A 21,536-nucleotide genomic window follows, 5' to 3' on the forward strand; every position below is an offset into this window, starting at 1 on the left:
GGCTTAGCATCTTAGTGTGAGATCTTGGACTGCTAATTAAAGAGATGTCAGGACGCTAAATCCTTGAGCATTCTTAGGTCAGCAATCCCAAGGGAATCATTTTAGCATTTTAAACTAACCTATTAGTTCTTAGATCTTACAAAATTATCCAATATGTATACCTGTATGCTATCTTCTTCATTCACAGTATGTGTGTATATATATATATTGCACTATACAGCCAAAAGTTCTCATGGAGAGTTAGTAAGAGGAATTCCACTTAGATACTTAGCCCACACTATACACGTGCACAGATGTACACATGTGTATTTGTGAAAGGTACTTAAGGGAAGGAAAACAAAATGTTACAGAGAAAATTTTAAAAGTGAAAAACTCAGTTTTCCTCAAAATAGTCAGGAGATTATTGAAATTAGATTATTAACAGAAAATAATGACGAAGCTACACATGCATAAAATGGACGAAATCCTAAAGACCTTACAGAAGTCTGAGCTTGCTCAAGTAATTTACCCAGGTGAAGATGGAGAAAAATAATTAGAATTGTATTCAGCAGAGAGTTCTATGTAACCTTTTTCAAATAATTAGAATTTTACTCAGCAGAGAGTTCTATGTAACCTTTTTCAAAAGTAGATAGTCTAAAGGAAAGCATAAAATCATAAAATGGCTGAATTCAAATTGAGTTCAGATGACAAATTTTTACTCTATAAGCATAAACAACCAGACAGGGTCCCACAAGTATTTTAGTTCCCTTTATGCCTTCTTCAGAAAAAGTGGAAGATCTCTGCTCTCTTAAATAGCAGAAAAATGGTAATAACTGCCAGATAGAGGTCAGGGAGGGAATCTTGAATCCAGGTGTAGCATTAGAATGTTTGAAGCTTCATACCATTGAAAGTTCAACATTACTCACATGAACGGAAAAGGAATGATGAAAATTGTCTTGAATTTTAGAAGCAAATGCCTCAGGTCTGCTAGAGTGAGAAGGCTGACTTGAGTGCCAGCTATGACAGAAAATTGTCTGTGTTCATTGAAACAGATCTGAATTTCAGCAAAGTAGGATGGCTGCAATACAATTAATCTTATTTCTGTTTGTGGCATATTGATCAGAGAGCAGAAAAATTCTTGGAGTAAGGAACGACCACATAACCTTTGGCAATGCTTCATTTGAAAAGAGTAATTCTCAAAAGTACAATTTTATTTGTCTGCCAGAGGCCGCAGAATATCAACATCCACTTTTATCAACAGAGCTTAAAGAATCAACACAGGCAACTGACACTGATCCTCTCATGCACAAAGAACAGGTCAGTGATTGGTCTGTAATAGCAGCTAACTCAGTACATTTGTATTCCCTCTGACTGTGATATGAAATGCCGTGTAAGACACTGGTTGTTGCCAGATTGCAGTTGCCATAAAGATTTAAAAATGCGTATGAAAATCGGTACAGTAAAGACACATTCTGGCTCGGTTCCTTTTCTCTTGCTGTATTACTTACCCCTGGCAGCCTGGCAGGCAGTGTACGACCCTCACTGCTGGTTGAAGGCTGCAGGATTTTCTTTACAGGTGTGAACTGCTGATAATAAACTTAACGTCAGGACTGTGCAGCTGCAGCACAGCAAGATGATTCTATGTGATTCATGATTCTATGTGTTTACTGTTCATGCATGTATGGTTCACAGAACCATCATAAGAAATGTACATATATCTTAGTCTTTGAATAGTGTTTATTTCATAGTTTGATGAATATGTATACAAGCAATAGAGGCTTGAAAACATTTTTTATGTATTTACCAAGTTATATAATTTCTCTACATCTGTCATCTGCCTGATTTGTAGCTTGGTATTTTTCATGCTGCTCCTTAAAATACAGTATGTTGAAGATGTCCAATGAAATTATGTGAAGGAATAGTAACTTTTTTTTTTTTGCATTACCTGTTCTGTCATGTTTTCTTGCTGGCTTTGGAACATTGTACATAGTAACTTCTTTGAAGTAGGAAGAGTCTATAGAGAACTGTTCTCATACTCAGCTAAAATATTTTTGAAAATTATCTTATGTAAGATTTACACATTAAATATTTTATATTATATATTTACATTTATTTACATATTATATATTTACATATAGAATACTTGTCATGGTTCCACCAATTCTCCTTCATGCCCAGCTGTTTTTACAAATTATAAATTACACTGTTTGTACTTTGAGAAAACAAACATCATTTTTCCATTAGGCACTACTGTAAGGCAATAAATCTGTATTTGTAACAAAATAATTCAGATGTATCTGGGTTGCCATATAAAAATTCTTAAATTACCTAACAATTTTTTGTGTGTTAATTTAGATTCACTCTTACTGTTGCTTTGTTAAGTGTTTATAAAATGACATGGGAAGAAGTATCAGAAGCCTAGAAAAGTTCTTTATGAAGTATATGTTTGGAAGACAGTTAAGTTGGCTTTTTTTCAATAATTGCTGTGTTAGTCATACCATGTTTCATTGCGAAGTCTATGTATGTATTGATTAACCATAAAAAAATAATGCAAACAAAAAAGTTGAAGTGATTTGATAGAAATTAAAATGTAGTTTAGTACATAGATGTACCAGTATTTTAATTAATTTTGTAAATTAGACCATTGAAACATTTTGGAGTGCTATCATTGTAATTAATTTAAAGTTTCTGTGCTGGAACAAGACCTTTATTTTTAGTTCTATGTCCTTTACTCTCATTTTCCACACTATTGAACTTTTTATCTTTAGTAGCACTAATTCCGTTTGTGTTTAGGATTATTACAAAAAACTAAACAAAAAAAAAAAATCATGTTTCTGATTCTTATATCAGAAATATATGTGCTTTGTGATTTTAATACATATGATGTAATTTGCTTTTGATGTTCGTAGTTACTACAGAAATGAAACTATTTATGGAGTAGGTCTTAGTAGTAGACCATTCCTGAGCCCTGGTGATACATAGAAACCGTAAGAAGGATAACTGACAGACGTGGTTATTTAAATAGATTGAAGCAGCATGTAAATGTCAAAGGTATTTATAAGGTTTCCCAGTTCAGCTCAGTGTTGGTATCTGAGCACCTCTGTCCATCTTGACAGCATTTACTGTGGTTCACTCAGTTAAGATTTTCTGAAGAAACACAGATCAAATATGTTTATTTCAATTACATGGATTTTGATGTGAATAATTTTTTGGCCACTTTCTGGATATCAGAGATTCATATATTTAATCCAATAAAATAATATTCAGAAATAATATTGATTTTTTCCTAAATTATTAGGTGCTGAGAATGGATTTTGTAGGTGTTTAGGGGTACTGTGTGCCCCTAAAGCAGACAGGTGTTGGCACTGAAATATTTTGGTATCACTGATATGCAGTGGTTTGGGGGACCTTTATAAACAACCTCAACATTTATGTTTCTTTTAAAATAATTTTCTGACCCTTTTCTTATAAAAGTAGTTTTAAAAATGCAAACACAGTAAGTTATGTGCTTTTCCCACATGTCTGCAAATGTTCATTGTCTGTTAGAAGTGCTTATCTCTCGGGGTTCATGAAGTAAGTAGTGAACAGAGATTTTAGTTTCTAGGGGAGAGTTCCTGAACTAAATGGCCAGTCTAGCTTAAAGGAGTTAACCAGATGCACCGTTGCTTTAAGCATGAACATGGATTTCTTGATAGCTTGGCATTAATTTTATTACATGAACTGAACAAAGGACCATAGCCTTTTAATCTCATCCACTCTCACATTTAATCCAAGGTGATCTTACGTTACCTGACCATTTTTTATTATTGTGAATATTACTCAGCACCACTGAGAAGCGTCTGACTCTGTCTTCTTTCTACCATCCTGCCAGATATTTATAAACTTCATAAGATTGCCCCGAGCCCTGTTCAGGCTGAGTAGTCTCAGCTCTCTCAGCCTCTTCTTTTGTCAAATTCTCTTATTACTCAATGGTCTCCATGGCTCTTTGCTGGACTCAGTCCATTATGTCCATGTCTTTATTTATAGTTTCAAGCTCCCCTCACCAGGCTGGCCAGCCTGTTGTTAATCTTTACATTGTTGTGTAAAGTTTTTGCCATTTTAGTAATCCATCTAGAAAAACATTTCAATTCAGAATCACAGTTTGCTAAAGAGCATAAAGAGCTCAAGGTAAATTTACTCCTTAAGCATAATGTCATGACATTAGATTTCAGAAACAGGTAATGCACAGGCTGTCATGGTGCAAAGGCCAGTCTTCTCAATTGCATTCTGTCCTTGACCTCTGTACTCAGAGTGCCACCAAGGGGAACAGTTGTGATGGTGACAGTGTACATAGTTCTCCTTTACAAAGTACACAGAGCTCCTTGGCTCACCTCATGCCATTTTTTTTTTCATGTTGCTTGTTAATATGAGCCTGGTTACAGGAGGCATTGGCTGCACTTGAAACAATTGCTCTATGCACACAGCAGTCATTCATTCCCCTGCAAAATCTTCCCCTAAGAGCTTAATGGAACCCATGTTTATGAATGGCACTCTATAAATAAACAACGATAAGAAGTCAGCAAAAAGTCTTTCAATTTATATGCAGTCTGGCTGGAAAAAGATGCTCTATTTCCCATTACCAGTTCATTGAGCCAGCTTTCTCCTAACAGCTAGACTTACTTTTCTGACCACAAATACAATTCTAGTTCTTTTAATATTTAAAGCTTCAATATTGCAGTGCTAACAATGTTTTAAATACTAAATTGGCTCTCTTCTGTTTTATTATGAAGTCATACATGAAACAAAACTAACTCCTACAATGAAAACTTAATTTCTTTCATTTCCTTTGAAAACCTGGCCTTTTCTGTGTATTTTCTGTTGCTAGTCCTAATGGAAAATATTGCAGAATTTTATGGGCTATTAATGTAAAAAATACTTCAATCACAAAATCACTGCCAGAAGTTATGCCCCTTTTTGGCCTCTTGGCAAAATTCAAAGGTATAAGACTTCCCCCCCCTTCAGTTAAATACTGTTCCGGAAATACATACTTACTTTTAAAAAACTTTCTATAATATCCAAAATCCGCTGCCAGCTTTATACATCAGAATGAAAAGTCATATAGGAAATTTATCAAGCTTGAGCTTGGTGTTGAACTTAACAAAAGAAATGTATGCTTTATCTTAAAGGTTATTTGCATTTTTATGGGTTATCAATATTTTAATAATTCTTTTAAATTTAATTATCTGGGCTTTTCTGGAAGCCATGAATCATTTGATGGCATTGACTTGATCTATGCACATTGTTCTCAGAATCAATTGAAATCCTGTCCCAAATTCTGTTAATTTGTTTGCATGAGAAGGACAAATCTGCAAGGAGTATATCCAGGTTCCAAAGATCTGGATGAGGATCACTTGCTCACATCATTTCTCAAATCCAAACGATGATTAACTGAGGCAAAGTTTACACTGTTTTATGAGTTTACGTAGTTGTGCTGGCATAGCTACATCTGTGAGGACTGAGAAAAAATTCACCCTTGGATTGCCATAACAATGCTGGTCTGCCAGCAACCTTCCATCTCTCCTCTGATACGTTCCTGATCTAGACACAGCTGACTTAACAGAAGAGCCTTTTTGGCTAAAAAACACTTGGGCCATTGAACAAAGAACGGCTTTAGCTGTATCTGTGAAAGGTCTTCATTAATGTACACCATCTCAGGTTGGCAGAGTTGGAGGTATAGCTAAGCCAGAAGCAACATAGAGCCAAACTTTTACTATGTAGTCTTCAACTTGTACTGACTTGACCAGGTCCTCTTGTGCAGTTGTTGAAATCTGACTGGGAAATACCAGTGTGACTCCACTGCAGTTGCACTCCCACAAATCCACAGTGATAACAGCTGAAAACAGAGTTTTCTCAGGCATTGTAGAGATCCCAGACTTGAGGATTTGAATGAATTAAAAGTAATAATTACTATGTCTCTGCCAGGCACCTCTACCAGAATGAGTTGCCAGACTTTGCAGAATCAGTGAAGGCACGCAATTTAAGAAATGCTGTGCCATGGCTAATACAAAATTACATGTTTCTGATTTTTGTTGATGACCTCACATTAATTTAAGAATTTGTAATTGCTCTTGCACAAATTTAGAGCTAATCCTATTATTATTTTTATTTTAGTGAAACCTGGATTGCACCTGGACAACATGCAGTAACTGTACTGGAATTGCTGACCTGGATTTTCAGAGGTGATCAAATCTCATCATGTTTTGATTCATTTGGATGGGTGACTGTAGACTCCTTTGAAAACCTCTGCCATCGAATTTTCATGGATAATTATATTATTGACAAAATTTATAGGAATAGATCTGCTCCTGAAATACATTCTCTGGGAATATAAGGCAGATTTTTGAAAAGGACAAACTTAGGAGAAATAATATTTCACAGATTAGAAGAGAATAAAGAAAGGTTTTATTTGGTAGCAAAGAAAGTAATAGATTTAAAGGTTAGAAATTAAGCTATAATCCCTCTTTTTGCTATCTGTCGTGTGAGACAATGAACAAAGAAAATCCATGTTGATTTTGATCTTGTATGATGAATTAATATATTAAGACTACTGATTGTTTTGTAAGAGTTTTGTAAAAATGCATTTATGTGTGTGTGTGTATGTGTGTGTGTGTGTATAACTGGCATCACCATTTCCAGGTATGGAGAAAAGTTCTAAAAGACACCAGAGGGATACAGATTTCTGTTTCTCTTTCATCACTGTGGGAATTAGGAAACAAGAAAATTTCAGTTTAAAAATTGAAACATTGGCTTATTGAAAGACAACTGTTGAAAGTTTGAGGACAATGAATATGCATCAACCTTTCTGCTTACCTGTGTCAAATAAGTTCTTTACTGCAAATAGAAGCTTAATGTTAAACAAAATGGAATTTTTAGTGTCTGATGTTATGCAGGAAATCAAAGGCTTCAGAGCAGACTTGAAGTAGCCCTGAGCATTTAATGTTTGAGAAAGTGATTGAAAATATACTCTCCATGCAAGAAGGCTCCAACGCAAAGCAGACAAGAAAGAATAACAGATAAATCAAATAATTGGTGCCACTGTTTGCACTACATATGGAAAAGATTATAAAGGGCAACAACGGTAAAAAATTTAATATTTTTATTAATAAAAGGAAGGTGTAGAAAGCTAAAGTAAGTTTCTGGGAAAGGCCATTCTGAATAAATTGTTTTAATCCTGTACACCAGCTATAATCAAAGGATTTTATATACTATGTTGGTATCTCCATATTTAAACTGCATTTTTGCTTAATTCTTAAAGTAATGAACACAGACCGACCTTTCAACTAACAAGATACTGCCTCTATTCTTTCAAAATTGGGAGGTGAAAAAACTAGGTGAATTAGTTCTCTTGGTAACAATCATTCCTATCCTGCCCTGGTTACATATCTAGAAAATAATTAACAGGTTTTCTCTAATGCTTCCTAAAGATGTTGAAACTATAGAGCAAATATTGACTGAGAGGCAGCAAAACTTGCCTGAACAGGAGAAAACAATAATGATTTATATAACTGAAAACAGTTTGCCAAAAACAGAATAGAAATTCTGGAAGCTCTGTTTTAAAATTGATGTTAAAAGGTTCAGATGTGCATACATGCACTTGGCTATTTGGAGGCCACACGTATGTCCTATCATCTTTGCAGTACCACACAAAATTACTCTTTTGCCTTCTTGCAGATTTGCAGGGTCCCAGTTCCTGTACCTGGGAACTGATCACAGGATGGTTTAGGTCCTGGGTCAGCCTTTGAGAAGCAAAAGGGAGCCAGTCATGAAGTCCTGAAGGGATTCTGGCATGAACAGGATTTCAGAAATGTTAGCAGAAACTTGCAAGTATATTTGCCACTGTTTATCAGTGGAAGAGAGGAAAGGAATTTGGGGAGGCAATGCAGGAAACAAGTCTGCACCTTGTAACTGGATTGAGCACATGGGGTAAGAGGGACTTTGGAGTGCAGCGTGTAAAATCAGAGAGGTGGTGGAGGCAGCTCACTCTCCCCAGTGCAAAGATGGTGTGCCTCTTTTCCTTTGTTCTTCCCACATGTGCACACCCCTACCCCCTGATGTGAGCTCTGCCTTCGGATTAGGAAAACCATAGAGAGGCATTTGCTCCTAGCGCCTGCTTGGCTACAGGTCAGGGTCAAAGACCACCTGAGCCCATGGGTATTATGCAAGAAGCTGTTGTGAAGAGGCCCCAGCCTGAGGCATGCATCTGCCTGCCTCCCTCCTCCCCCTCCAGTGCTGGCCCTGTACCTCGGGCAGTTGCGAAAGCCCAGGACTACATAAATCATTCTGTGCCTGGGACCCCACTGCTGCCATCAGCGCCTGAGCTCTCAGGAGGCTACAGGGACTGGCACTGTCTGTAAGAGACCCTGCTGTGGGGGGCTGGGGACAGCTGGGTGCCTTGCCTGCACATGCATGAGGGAAAGCTGCATCATGTCCTCGGGACCTCTTGGAGCAGCCGTCCCTGCTTGTGTGACAGTCTGTTTCTGATGCTATTCTCTATCTGTTTGCTGTTGCTGCAGGGCCAGGATGGTGCACACGGAGGGAGCTCTGCCCTGGTTGCTTCTGCTGGCACTGGCCTTGCTGGGCAGCAGCACAGCAGAGCGGGACTGCCGAGTAAGCAGCTTCAAAGTCAAGGAGAACTTCGACAAGACCAGGGTAAATCTTCTTTCTCTCCTGGATCTGTGATTTCTTGCCTAGCTCCTCTTCCTAGGCTACAACATCTGGCATTCAGTAGCACCAGTGTGTTCGTGTTTTTACTCAGTAAGAGTTTGCAATGCTGAGAAACAGCAGAAGTATGAGGTGTTGCCCATACCTCCACAGATGCTGGATCCTGATGGATCTGATAAAGGCATACTGCAGAAACTGAGGTGTAGTAGCCTGGTCTCAAACTGTATGGTCTAAATGAATGTGGTGACTTCATTGTTTCTATGAAAAAAACCACACCAAAAACCAAACAAAAATACCCCAAACATCCTCTGGTGTTTTCAGGCATCATTGCAAGGAAAAAACATTTATACAGAGATCTGTCAAGATCTGCCAGCTCTCATCCTCTTCCCACCACATTTGGTATTCTAAATAGTGGAGAACTGCAGATACAAGTAAGATACCAAAAAATGTCAATTCTTTCACAAACCATGGTTGTACTATGACATACTGGTGGGTTTATGCTGCTGGAACAGCTAGATTTGTTTCTTAGGTACAACTTTCAGGCACGTTGTCAAAGGTCTGCATGTCCTTCCCTCTGTCATCTCCCCTTGTCTGTAATGTCTGTAATGTTTTCCATATTTCTAGGTCTAACTGCAGCCTTTCTTCTTTCCTTGCAGTACAGTGGCACATGGTATGCCATGGCAAAAAAAGATCCTGAGGGGCTGTTTCTGCAGGACAACGTGGTAGCCCAGTTCACTGTAGATGAGAATGGACAAATGAGTGCCACTGCAAAGGGCAGAGTCAGACTCTTCAAGTAAGTTGTTTGCAATCTTCCACTCGTTCCAGTTCACTCAGCTTCTGCTTTGCTTACTGGTGCTCTAAGCCTACCTGCTACCCTGTGCAAGTCACACAGCCACACCAGATCTGTGCCATCAGGTTTGAATGTGACATTTTCTCTCTCTCTGATTACAGTAACTGGGATGTCTGTGCTGACATGATTGGCTCTTTTACTGACACAGAGGATCCTGCCAAGTTCAAGATGAAGTACTGGGGTGTTGCCTCTTTTCTGCAGAAAGGAAGTGAGTACAATACTTAGCTATAGAAGATGCAGAAGTACTTGGGAGCATAGTTACGTTGTATGTTCGTGCTGGGGAAGGTAAAAGTAGTGCTGGATTTCTTAAACACACTTGAAGCATGTAATAACTGTTATACAGCAAAGCCTTATGGTGAACAAGGTTATCACTATTTTTTATATGCAACAACTAGTTGTCTTTAAAGAAATGAAGACTGGGCCTTTGTGTATCTTTCACATCTTTGTATTTCTTTTGTTTGTTACCCAAAAATATAATCTAAAGTCATAGTTAAGAAATAAATGAAAGGCAGACAGAGTATTTTATGTATTTTTTTTAGTTCAGAACTAAGTTACTGGATGCTTCTCATCTCTCTAAAAAGCCTAACATTAGATTTGGTCAAGCAGGGAAGAGGATTTGCCACTGTTATTTTGCTTGGTCTCATGTCTGCAGATGTAGAGATCTATCTGTTTTAAGAAACAAATATGATCCAGAACATATATATTCATATTTTCTTCATCAGTCACACTCTACACAAAATTAGTTTATTGAGCCAAGTAGACACAGCTCATGATATTTCCATGGATTGTTTCTAAGAGAAGCAGGTGGAATTTGGAAGTGATTGAAGCTCCATTCTCTCAAAAAACACAGTTACAAAGAATGCTTTGGATGCCAATTGCTCTTGAATTTTTTACCACATCTCCTCACAGCATGCTGCTGAATCATGTTTTCATGAATACTTCAGATTGCTAGTGCATCCCAGACTCTAGCTTTCTAAAAACTGTGGTCTCCTCCCACAGAGAGATGGGAAGAGAAAAAACAGTGTTGCCTTCACCAGTGCAGATGTGATGCAAGCATCTTTTGCTCTGGGAGTGGAAGGTGTAGAGATGACATTTTTTCCTGCAAACATCTAGGTTCACTTCTGTTAGCTCAGGGTTCCTGTGTTATCAGGTATTTGTCAGATTACCTAGATAAATAGTTAAGAATTATCTGAAATTGTAACTGTGTTTTGAGAAGAGGGTTTATGACAGAATTTGTAGTAAATACACGTCTAATACATGTGGCAAGTGCATTATAATATTTTTCCTTAAAAATGCAATTTAAGTATTAAGCTGGGTAGGAAAGTAGTCATGGTTTTGAGCAGTTTAGAGCATGGCTAGCATGACCAAGAGCACCTTTAGCTTCTTTATTTATCTTTTAAACTATTTTCTGTCTGGCTGTTCCCCTTTTTTTGTTAAAATAAGAAAACTTTCTTTGTACTTTATGGTAGCTACTCTAATACATGGCTCTTTTTTGTGTGTGCGTGTTTGTTCCCACATTTTATAGTGGCGTTCAGTCATTGATTTACAAGGTGTTTATTAACATTTCATGCTGGTTTTGTTCTGTGCCCATTTTTTTTTTTTGGTGGTTTGTTTTTTTTGTTGTTTGTTTGGGTTTTTTTAGAAATAATGCTCTCCCCAGGACATAGAATTAAATACTGGACACATTAATAAACTGAGACTGTTATTATTTATACCAGCCTTCATTGTATTATTTTATTTACCAAATTATTGCAGCAGCCTCCTCAGATCTCCTAGATTTTACTTGTGTAACACCTTTGCTTCTTTGCTATGGTTTCTTCCAGATGATGATCACTGGGTAGTGGACACAGATTATGACACATATGCTCTTCATTACTCTTGCCGTCAACTAAATGATGATGGCACTTGTGCTGATAGTTACTCCTTTGTGTTCTCCCGGGACCCTAAGGGGTTGCCTCCGGAGGCACAGAAAATTGTCAGACAAAGGCAGAAGGACCTCTGCTTGGAAAGAAAATACAGAGTTATCGTTCATAATGGTAAGAATGCTTTTTTTCTGAATAATTTTATTTCAGGATTTAATAACTAAAGCACTGGGAGTCTCTTGCTCATTAAATAGCAAACACATGATGTCTTTTACTTAGTGGCTGTAATAATGTCTTTTGAAAACTGGAGCTTGTAGTAAGTTATTTCCCACTTTTACTTCACTTATCTGAAGGAGAACTAAGGTGTTCAGCTTTTTAGGCGGCATATCACAATAGCTTGAAACAATAATTAGAGGAAGTTGTAAAACAATTACATCAATGTAGTATGAGTAAACATAGTAAGGGTAAACTTCATAGTTGCTGTAAAGAGAAATTATGTCTCTTTAGTCAGAACTCTTCATTTCCCAACAAAATAGTTGTTGAAGGGAATAGAATGTATTTTTTAAAACTTTTTTGAAAAATTCTTCATAGAAGGCTTTTAAGGAAAATGGTAAGTCTTGGAAAGGACACCTTATAGCAGACCATTTCTCACAGATCCTCATGCCAACCATTTCACAAAGGGCTGGGGAAGAGAGGCATATCACCCATCCTGGCAGTATGTCCCTATCTTGAGGCATTTAGTCAGGCTGAGCTTGCAACACAGGGAAGGTTCCAGATCAGCTCACTTCTGCTCAAGTACATTAGAAAAGGGCAAATTGTAATTTACACTACTTTAATAAATGATCTAGAAGAAAACATAATGTACTGACTGATAAAGGTTACAGCCAGAGTGGGGAATAGTAAAGAATGAACACAAATAAAATAGTAGCGTATCCATCCCTACCCCACCCTTGCGTGCTGGAAGATACAGTAACTACAGAAGATTTGACTGGTGAATCAGCTGAATGTGATCTCCCTATGTAATGCTGAGGCCAAATGAATTAGAAGTTTCAAAGAAGAGCAGGGGAAAATGATTGAAAGTTAGTAAAATGTGTCCTCTCTTGAGTGCTCCAAAGACCTAAATCTTTTCTCATCAGAAAGAGGTTAAAGCCTGACCTGAGCAAAGTCTATGCTTGCCCACACAAGCAAAGGGAATTGGATAATAAAGGACTTGCAAACATAGGAATAATAAATTAAAATGGATGGAACTTTAAACTGGATACATTCAGAGCAGAAATAAATAGCCATTTGTTTAACTCCAAAGGTCATTAACTTTTGGAACAGTTTACCAAGAGCTGTGTCATGTTCTTCATCACTGTAATCTGTTAATCAAGATTAAAAACTTTTCTAAATAATATATTGGAATAAATTTGGATTGGCTGAAGGAACTTTTGTGTATCATAAAGAAAGTCAGAACAGATGAGCACAATCAGCTCTTGTGGTTCTATTACCTGTTCATCTGATCTATAAACAGAGAGTAATATATTGCCATGTTGTAAAGCAGGTATGCTGATAACAGGATGCCTCAAAGTTCTGCTTAGGTGGATGGTGTTTAGAATACTTATTAGTGACATGGAAAAAGTGCCTGACAACAATTAAAACAGAAATTTTGTCTTGAATGTGAATTTGCAGACAACATAAAAAACAGTTGAGATTTAAGGCAGTCAAGACTTAGAGTCATCATAAATGCAAATGAAACTGGCTTTTGTGAATAAGTATGATTGCATAAAGGGTAGGATAGAAAAGAAACAATGTAATTATATAAATTCATTATAGCTTCTTGTTTTGAATGCTGTATTCACTGCTTTTCAAATGAAGTACAGCAAGAATAAGAATTTCTGAAGATGAGAGAGCAAAATAATGAGATTATTAGGGATGTGGGGTTTATTTGTATTAAATCTAAGATAAAGTGTAGATATACAGCTGTTTTGCTGTGACTTCGAGAGGTGTGTGTTAAAGCGGTTCCCTGCATTTCTGTCAAGCTTAGAGGAAGTACTATCTCACTGTAAAATGAGGATATTGGACTACTCCATGTGCTGGTCTGATTCAGCATGCTGGAATCTATGTTTCTTTTATTTGTATGCTGCAGGAGGCTTTCAAGGCAACAAATGTATTGTCAATCTTTGCAAGAAAGTACAAACCAAAAAGAAAATTTGAATATATTAATTTATCCATTAATTGTTATAGAACTATTTCAAGTATCTCAGAAATTCTATATAGTAGAATGCTAGTGGTTTTTTCATGGAACATAGAGCAAATAGTGTGATTTAAAATAAAAGTTCAGAATCTCTTCTTAAAGTTCAGCCTTATATATTCTTTGACTTCATAACCTTAGTTTAACAATTGATCATGCTGCCTACAGAACAGAAACATCAAATCTGCCAAGTTGTACCAAATCTGCTATCCTAATTTATACTCAGATTTTAGGTGCTGAGTGCAATGTCTGATAAGACTGTGAGACTATGTGAGTTCCCTAAGTTTGTAAATGAAATCTAGTAGCCTGGGTCCTTAATGCTGCCTGCTTTTTTAGTGAAGATAAAGCTAGAGTTTATTTTTATGAGCCCAGCACTAAAGTATAAATGAAACTTAAAGCCAGAAATTTGCATTTACTTCTTGCTGTGATCAGTACCCTTAATTACCATAGTGTTGCTTGTTTCTGAATTCTCCATTATCATTAAGCCAGAGTTCCTGCAAGCACGCACATTTGGGAATGAGAGAATGTTTGTGAGCTAAACTGAAAAAAAACCCCAACAAGCATTTATTGAAAAAGCTTTACTTTGGAAACTCTTACAAAAATCACTTAATTCCTTATGTGTGGATTGGAAGCCTTGCTACTTTAGTTATAAATCTGCTGTTAAGAACTACAGAATTAGTAGCAAAACCAGTCAAACTTTGATTGTCTGCATTCAGTTGTTGTAGTGGCACAATTCTGACTGACATAAATAGATGTTGCAAGAAAAGGCTTGTCTCTATTTCTAGTTTTGCATGCTCTATGTCTTGAAGCTAGTATTTTGCAAAAATATTTTCCGTCAGCTTTTTAAATTAAAGCTGTAGTCAAATTCAATTAAAAAAAAAAACAAAAACCTAATAGATGCACAAATCTTATGTTGATTGGAAAAAAAAAAAAAAAAAAAAAAAAAAAAGAGTAAAAAAAGTATCTCTTCTTTGTATACTAGCTCTCTAAGGCCAAAGAGAAGCCTCGGACATTTTTTTGGTTGTAACTTACATTGCATTTCTGATGCTAGTTCCTTTCCAAACATCGATCAGACTATGATACACTTAGTCTCTCAGAGTAATAGCTCAAGTAGCTTTAAGTTATGTGATGTGAGTGTGGATGTCATGGTGGGACTATTTGTAAACACAATACAATGCCATGTTAGTGAAGTTGAAAGCTGAATCTGCTGTTAGCATTTACTAGAAGCAGAAACTGTGAACTGAAGAGTGGTATATTCCTTCAGCTATTTTACTATTGCTATTAGATGCTTTGGAGGTCAGGAGATTCTTATTTTTTTGAAAGACATTCTTAAATTTATACTTATTCAAAATCAGATAATTTGAAGCTTGTTAAAGTACATAAATAATTATTTTGTCACTAACCTATCCAGTACATTGTTTACCAAAGTATTAAAATGCTCATGACAGGTGTAACAAATTGGATTAATTTGTTTTGTTCCAAGTTGAAAATTATTTGAAATTATAAACTGCAGGGCAAGGTATTGGCATTATCATTACAAGTAACAACTACTGAAGTGAAGAAGATTTTAAAGAAATTAGGCATAAATGCATTTCAAATTTGGTGAAAGTTTGTATACTTCAATTTTGTCTACTGTGGTTGAGAAACAAAATTTGGTTTTTTGTGTGTTTCAGGGTTTTGCTCTTAAGGAGATCCAAAACTGCAGAAAGAAACCATGTAACAGCACCATGGATGTAAAGTTAACACATTGATTGCGTGTTCTGTTGAAAAACCTTAAAAATGGCTTCATTTAGATTTTGAGTATATTTATCTGAGCTGTGTAGCTCACCTTGTTAATAAACCAATTAAAGATTTGAATAAACTTGGATTACAGGGGATGCAAATTGTTTGTATGCATATCTGTACATATGTAGGCACTGGTTTTACTAGTGAACCATTATTTTAATACACTATTTGAATTGGTGACAAACGGCAATAATTGAGAACTTAATCTTTCTTTTTTTAGTGGTTTCCATTTCTGACTCAATGAGTTTTAATTTAAAAAATCTAAAATATATGTATTTGCTTTCTAAAACTTTTAATTTATTTTCAAATACAATGTAATCTTTTTTTTCTAGGAAATACTGCAAATTGTTCTCAATAGCATTTTAGAAAGGAGGAATTTCAGTGACCCTATATATCACCGATTAACTTTCTTATATGATTGCTGAAGACATAAAAATATGCACTGTTTTAAAAGATATATTTTATATATGACAAGTAAGCATTTATTTATTTATTCATTATTTAAAAATTAACAGGCATTATGTCTGTACTTTTGAGATAGAACCTCATTGGTCATTCACTTGGCGACAATACGTGTTTATTATCTTGTTTCCTACACAAAATTGGTTAGTCTGCCCAAACGTATCTTCAGGCAGTCAGTTATCTAAGTGTATAAACAAGAGTCTTTTTTAAATGGGATTGAAAAAAAGAGCAGGTACTTTCTGAGTATGTACATTTTCACTAGAACATTGATCTCTATTAATCAGTAGAAAATAGAGTAAAAATGTATCAGGTGCCCTCGATACAGATTCTTTATAACTTCAGTAACGTTAATGACATTTATGCAAATGTACCCTCACAGAAATTAGTTCAGTAAGTACTTACTTGAACTATTTTATGTTCACCAAATTCACTGTTATATTTCTGTTTATTTCAGTGTAAATGGATAATTCAATCCATTGGACTAAATTATCAAAATCTTACTGAAGCAAGAGAATTTTACCTGCAGGAATTAAAAATACAGGTTTAACTTTTTTTTCCCCCCTTCTTTGGCATATAATACTATAACATAGTGACCTATCCAACCTGGGATAATGTAGACAGTAACATCCAAAGTATGGCACAGTTCAGGCTTTAAAACAATTATCTGGTAATGAAAGACAAATTTGGTTGTTCATGGTTACTTCTTCTTGCAGTGTTTTCTGTACCAGCTCCATGCCTCACAGGGTTCCCTGTACAACAGAGAAGAACTTCCTGACATTTACGTCTGAAATAAGCAACATTATACAAAATTGGATTGACAGCAGAGTTGGCAAAAGTGAATAACACTATCCAGAAAAAAACTGATGGCAAAATATTTAAATCTTGTTTGCCATTCTGGACTAAAATTAAAAGAATAATTATTGTAATTGGGCTCCACATGATGAAGAAAGAGATCATCAACACAAAGAGGGCTCGAAATAGTTTGTAGTCTTGCTGGGAAACACGAATCTGATGATTTTCTGAGTAGGCTAAACCAGCATTTAAACTCCTCCTTGATGCTTTTGTTATCTGGTAAAAGAGAAGAAAGGAACTTTCATTGAAACATAGAATTATTAACACATTTTTACAAGTGCAAAACTGCATCTTGGAACATGATGCTTCTGTTTTGAAAAGTGACTACAAAAAAGGCATTGCAGAATTCCTGTTTTATTGTGATGGTTCCATTTCAAACATTCTCACTTTACTAGTATTTTTTCCTCTAAGCTGTGAACTCACCTAAATATTAGTCAAGCTGGTTGCTCTCCACACAGCTCTCTACCAGCCATAAATACTTTTCAGATAAAACAGAGCCTTAATTACTCATGAAATCCCATTAACTTCAAATTATGACCTCATTTGTACTATCTAAATAAACCCATTGATTTTTTTTCACAAACACAAACTGGAACATAGTTAAGAATCCTGTTGATGCACAAGCAGGAACGCGATCCAGTTCTCTTACGGCACTGCTGAAACTGCAACATATTAATTTTTTGCAGTAACTAAATCATGATACATTTAAAATTGGAATAGGATTTTAAGTTAATTTTTCTGTAAACTTTTCATTTTCCTGTAAGTAATCAGAATTGCTTTCTATGAACTAACCTGAACTCTTACAGATCCTTTTGATGCTACGAAAATCTGTGTCTTGTAAAAGAACTGTCTGATGTAATAAATCAGACTATGGGTAGTTTAGGAACCCAATATTCACAGGTGTGAATCATCTGTCATTATGTAGATTATTGAATCCCAATGGCATGCATAAAACTCTAAATCTCATGCTGTACTTCCCTGTCCTCACTTAATGAGGACAATGAGTCTCTTAAATTCACACATCTGATGCAAACAGAATAGAATTTAAGTATTTAGCCAACAAACATTTAGACTAAATAACTGAGATGCCATCTTACTCCCTACAGGAGTAAAGAAGGGGTATTTTCAAAAGCTTGGATCAATTTGATGTCTAAGGAGGAAAGTTAAAAAGGAATACAACTCTTCCCACTGCTTCTATATGCAACATTTCCCTTTAGCAGTAACTAAAGGAAGGATAATGTTCATGCCAGTAATACCTAATAGCATCCTGGTTAAGGTAAGGATGAAAGTTATTTTATATATATATATAAATATATATATTATATAGAACTATTATATTATATATTATAAAATATATATATTTGGAGTAATTTGTCATTCTTTCTGAAATTTTCTTAAATTGTCACAGACAGATGGCCTAGAATAAATATACATTAAGAACACAGACATTGACCAAAGATTTCAACAGAATGTAGGTTTATAAATAAAAACCCGTGACCCGAAATTGGGCTTCTCAGCAGCTGCTGATCCCAAGAAGCGGACAGTCTCACTAGCTGCTTCCCTAATGTAGAAGGAACAGAAAATTCTGATGTTTTGAACATGTAAAATTATTCCAGCCTGATGATCTTCTGCTGTAACCACCTGAAATCCAGAAACTAGGCTAACTGCTCCAAATAATCTAAGAGTTGTTCTCTGAGAGCACCTAGCCTTTCTAAGTAAGAATGAAGGTTTCAAAAAATACGAAGGACTAATACCAAAGTGGGAAGGGAAAACCAAGTTCTCTACACTTCTCAGCCTCCACTGTTCAAAAACAGCTACAGAATGACCTCATCAGATCCCTTTCTGTCTGTCCCATGTAAGTACCCTCCATCTTTCCTGCTAGAGCTGCACAGCCTAGAACTAAGAACGCAGGAATCACCAGAACTGCAGTAAATAAGGCTCAACTGCACCTTAAGGAAGTGCTCAACTGAAATGAGGTGGCAGTGATATGTTTTGGATCCCTTTTTGGTCTGTCTAGTATAAAGAATCTAGATACCTATTGTGGGCAACCACACCCTGAGAACCAGGAACTTAGAAGTCATATCTATACAAGTATTTTCAGAACATTTCCATCTTTACTAGTTCTAGCCTCTTATTCAAGTCCTGCCTAAGAGGGAGGAACAGTGCAAACCCAAGTAATTGAATTACAAATAATGGTTTCTAATCTGTCATTTTTGCCAGATCAGATACCCGATTTCAGATTAAACTGTAAAGTACACATTGGTAGAGTATATTTGTTAAGAAATTTGAGGTCTTATATCTGTAGTGAATCATCATCATCACAGATGTTGTGTTACTTGAATACATGAATGCTTTGAATTACTTCCAGCCACACCAAGCATTGTATTCTGCATGCACTGGCATCATGAAATGTTCTTGGGAATCTGCTCTTGGGAATAGCTCAGGGTTTAAGATACTCTCCAGCTGAGTTCTGGTTGCTTCCCGGAGAGCTGTGTGAGAAGCTTCAATAACAGCAGATGGGATCCTGCAATGCGCCTCATTCCTCTTTCAGTTCACGAGAAATGGTAACTCATCACAGCAGCTGCGTTACCAAGTTGGAAAAGAAATGGACAGCACGGAGCTGCCTTGTAATCTCAGTATTCCAAACACTTTGCTGGGCTTCTAGGTCCTTGACTGAAATTTTGTTTTCTAAATTCACCTGTTGTAATCTGGAGTCTGCAAGGACAAGAGGAACACCATTCCATTCCTAGTCTCTGACCAAAGGCTGTGGCATTCCTTGTCCTGCAGTTTTTTGCAGTTCCTTCACAGGGCTCGGACTCCTCACTGAGTTACTGTATTTTTTTTGCCTGCAGCAAATACAAGGTTGCAAAAAGCAAGTGCTTTAGCAGAGGTTTATCCAATGCATTTATCTCAAGGTTATAATGAGCTTATAGAGTGTTCAGAAACTAAGAGCTAATGATTTTGATGAACAGTTTAAGCTTGATCAATAGACAAGTACATGTAGAGCCCAGACTCTAGGTCCTAGGTTCATCAAAACATCTACGTGCAGCTCTGGTGCATGTACCCATTGTCCCTTGGTGCTCAGCATTCCATTAGTTAATTACCTGATCAATAATCTGTGTATTTTGAGGTTCCTTTCCAAACCCTATAATTTTCCTTATATAGTATGAGACGTTTAATTACCTAATACAGGAATCAAGAATCTTTTGGCGGCAGTTGCTAAAAACTAGCTATTGCAGCACCTACTTTGAAGATTTCTAGCTCTTCCTCAGTCTGTTTTTGGAAGACAGAAGGGTATGAAATCAGATGTTTAAAAATGAAATTTAGGTCACTAATATAATCCTTGCTATAATATAGATTAAAACTCTGTGGTGTCTGTTATCTTGGCCTTTATTTCTGCTGTTAAGCAAAATCCACTCAGAAAGAAAGTGGAATCAGAGTGTTTAATTTACAGTTTTTGTTTGCAGAGTTTGAAACTGTGAAGGAATAAGTGTAATCTAACGAGATCTGTGTACTAAAACTACATGCAGAAAATCAATAGATCTGAAAGGGGAGGGACTTTCTCAAGTCCTGCCTCTCTTTGCTTTCTTACAAATCCCATGTGATGAGAGTTTAGGCTCAAGAAAACTAAACTCTGTTTTTTTGTTATTTAAAATGCTTGACTCTTTCAGCATTTAGGAGATTGACAGTCATCAAATATGAACAGCACATAAATGGAGAAGTGTATTAAACACTGTATATCAATGAAAACAAATTGTGTTGGCCTTCTGGTAATGTGCTGTTGAAATGTGTTCTTAATGGAAATGTATAGGCTGTCACGTACAGGATGAAGTGCCTCATTTTATATCATACTTACCATTTACCAAGCAAATGATGTCTACGTCCTTTAGGTGTACTTGTATTCAGTGACAATACCTTGAGGTCTAGTGAGTTACTGTTTACTTCCTTTTGTTCTACAACAAAATTTAAGGGAAAAACATACCTGTAAGATTTTGGAATAACTGATGACAATGACTAATCCAGGTATTAGAAAGAAAACAATGGCAAAGGTCACATCCCAAACTATTTCTCCTGCAATGCTGGGCCAAACCAAGGTGCAAATCTGAACCTCCTGTTTATAAAGAATAAAGAAGAAAATTAATACTGTATCATTATTTTTACTACAAAGTTGTCCTTACCTCCCTCTGTGCCCCTGGAGAAAACATCTGCTGACTAAGCTGAGTCTGTGAAAACTTTCTACTCAGAGATGTCAATGAATGTATCACTTCATAGTTTTAAAAGCCCATGCAATTACAAATAGATGTGTTGTCCACCATCTAAATATTGCCATAAATTTAATCTCAAATCCTAAGCACAGCTTTAAAATCGAACCTGATAGACTGTAATCACATATTTGAGTGTCATGTTTGGTGTACTTTTGTAAGCATTTCAAAATACTAGGCAGAAAAATCTATTCATGGCCATTTTGTCCGGAGGCTGCCGTATGTGCTGGACAGCTCTCCCAGGATGCGGGCCCCTCGGTAAGGGGGAAGTGAGCTGAAAAGGGGATTTCCGAGCCGCACTGGGAAAAGCAAATAAAACCCCCAGCCGATGCGCACTGCACATCTCACAGGAGATGGCAGGACGGGAGGGGATGGCGGGACGGGAGGGGATGGCGGGACGGGAGACGATGCAGGACGGGAGAGGATGCAGGACGGGAGGGGATGCAGGACGGGAGGGGATGGCGGGACGGGACGGGATGGCGGGACGGGAGAGGATGCAGAACGGGAGGGGATGCAGGACGGGAGGGGATGCAGGACGGGAGGGGAGATGG

At 36.7% G+C, this 21,536-nt stretch overlaps 2 protein-coding genes across 2 annotated transcripts in view; one reads left to right on the forward strand and one right to left on the reverse strand.

Annotated features, from left to right (window-relative positions):
- Window positions 1–8,328: 8,328 nt before the first annotated feature.
- RBP4 (retinol binding protein 4, plasma) lies at window positions 8,329–15,501 on the forward strand. The gene is made up of 6 exons (XM_010000042.1): window positions 8,329–8,368; window positions 8,532–8,667; window positions 9,336–9,472; window positions 9,631–9,737; window positions 11,353–11,565; window positions 15,298–15,501. Exons 2-6 carry the CDS (start codon window positions 8,539–8,541, stop codon window positions 15,309–15,311), a joined length of 600 nt encoding a protein of 199 aa, XP_009998344.1. The 5' UTR covers window positions 8,329–8,368; window positions 8,532–8,538; the 3' UTR covers window positions 15,312–15,501.
- A 1,030-nt stretch (window positions 15,502–16,531) lies between these two features.
- Window positions 16,532–21,536, reverse strand: part of FFAR4 (free fatty acid receptor 4) — a 5,724-nt gene continuing 719 nt past the window's right edge. The window contains exons 2-3 of the mRNA XM_010000116.1: window positions 20,706–20,834; window positions 16,532–16,939 (exon numbers count right to left, since the gene is read on the reverse strand). Coding sequence (XP_009998418.1) covers window positions 16,532–16,939; window positions 20,706–20,834 — 537 coding nt within the window. The remainder of the gene's footprint in view (window positions 16,940–20,705; window positions 20,835–21,536) is intronic.

This window comes from Chaetura pelagica, unplaced genomic scaffold (genome assembly GCF_000747805.2).
Source record: "Chaetura pelagica isolate M959 unplaced genomic scaffold, ChaPel_1.0 scaffold436, whole genome shotgun sequence".
NCBI classification, from domain to species: domain Eukaryota; kingdom Metazoa; phylum Chordata; class Aves; order Apodiformes; family Apodidae; genus Chaetura; species Chaetura pelagica.

Bases quoted from the DNA above. Each gene is read 5' to 3' on its own strand.
- RBP4 (XM_010000042.1), top strand. From the start codon at position 8,539: ATGGTGCACACGGAGGGAGCTCTGCCCTGGTTGCTTCTGCTGGCACTG. The intron at 9,473-9,630 runs GTAAGTTGTTTG...CTCTGATTACAG, and splicing joins GGCAGAGTCAGACTCTTCAA to TAACTGGGATGTCTGTGCTG. The intron at 9,738-11,352 runs GTGAGTACAATA...GGTTTCTTCCAG, and splicing joins CTCTTTTCTGCAGAAAGGAA to ATGATGATCACTGGGTAGTG.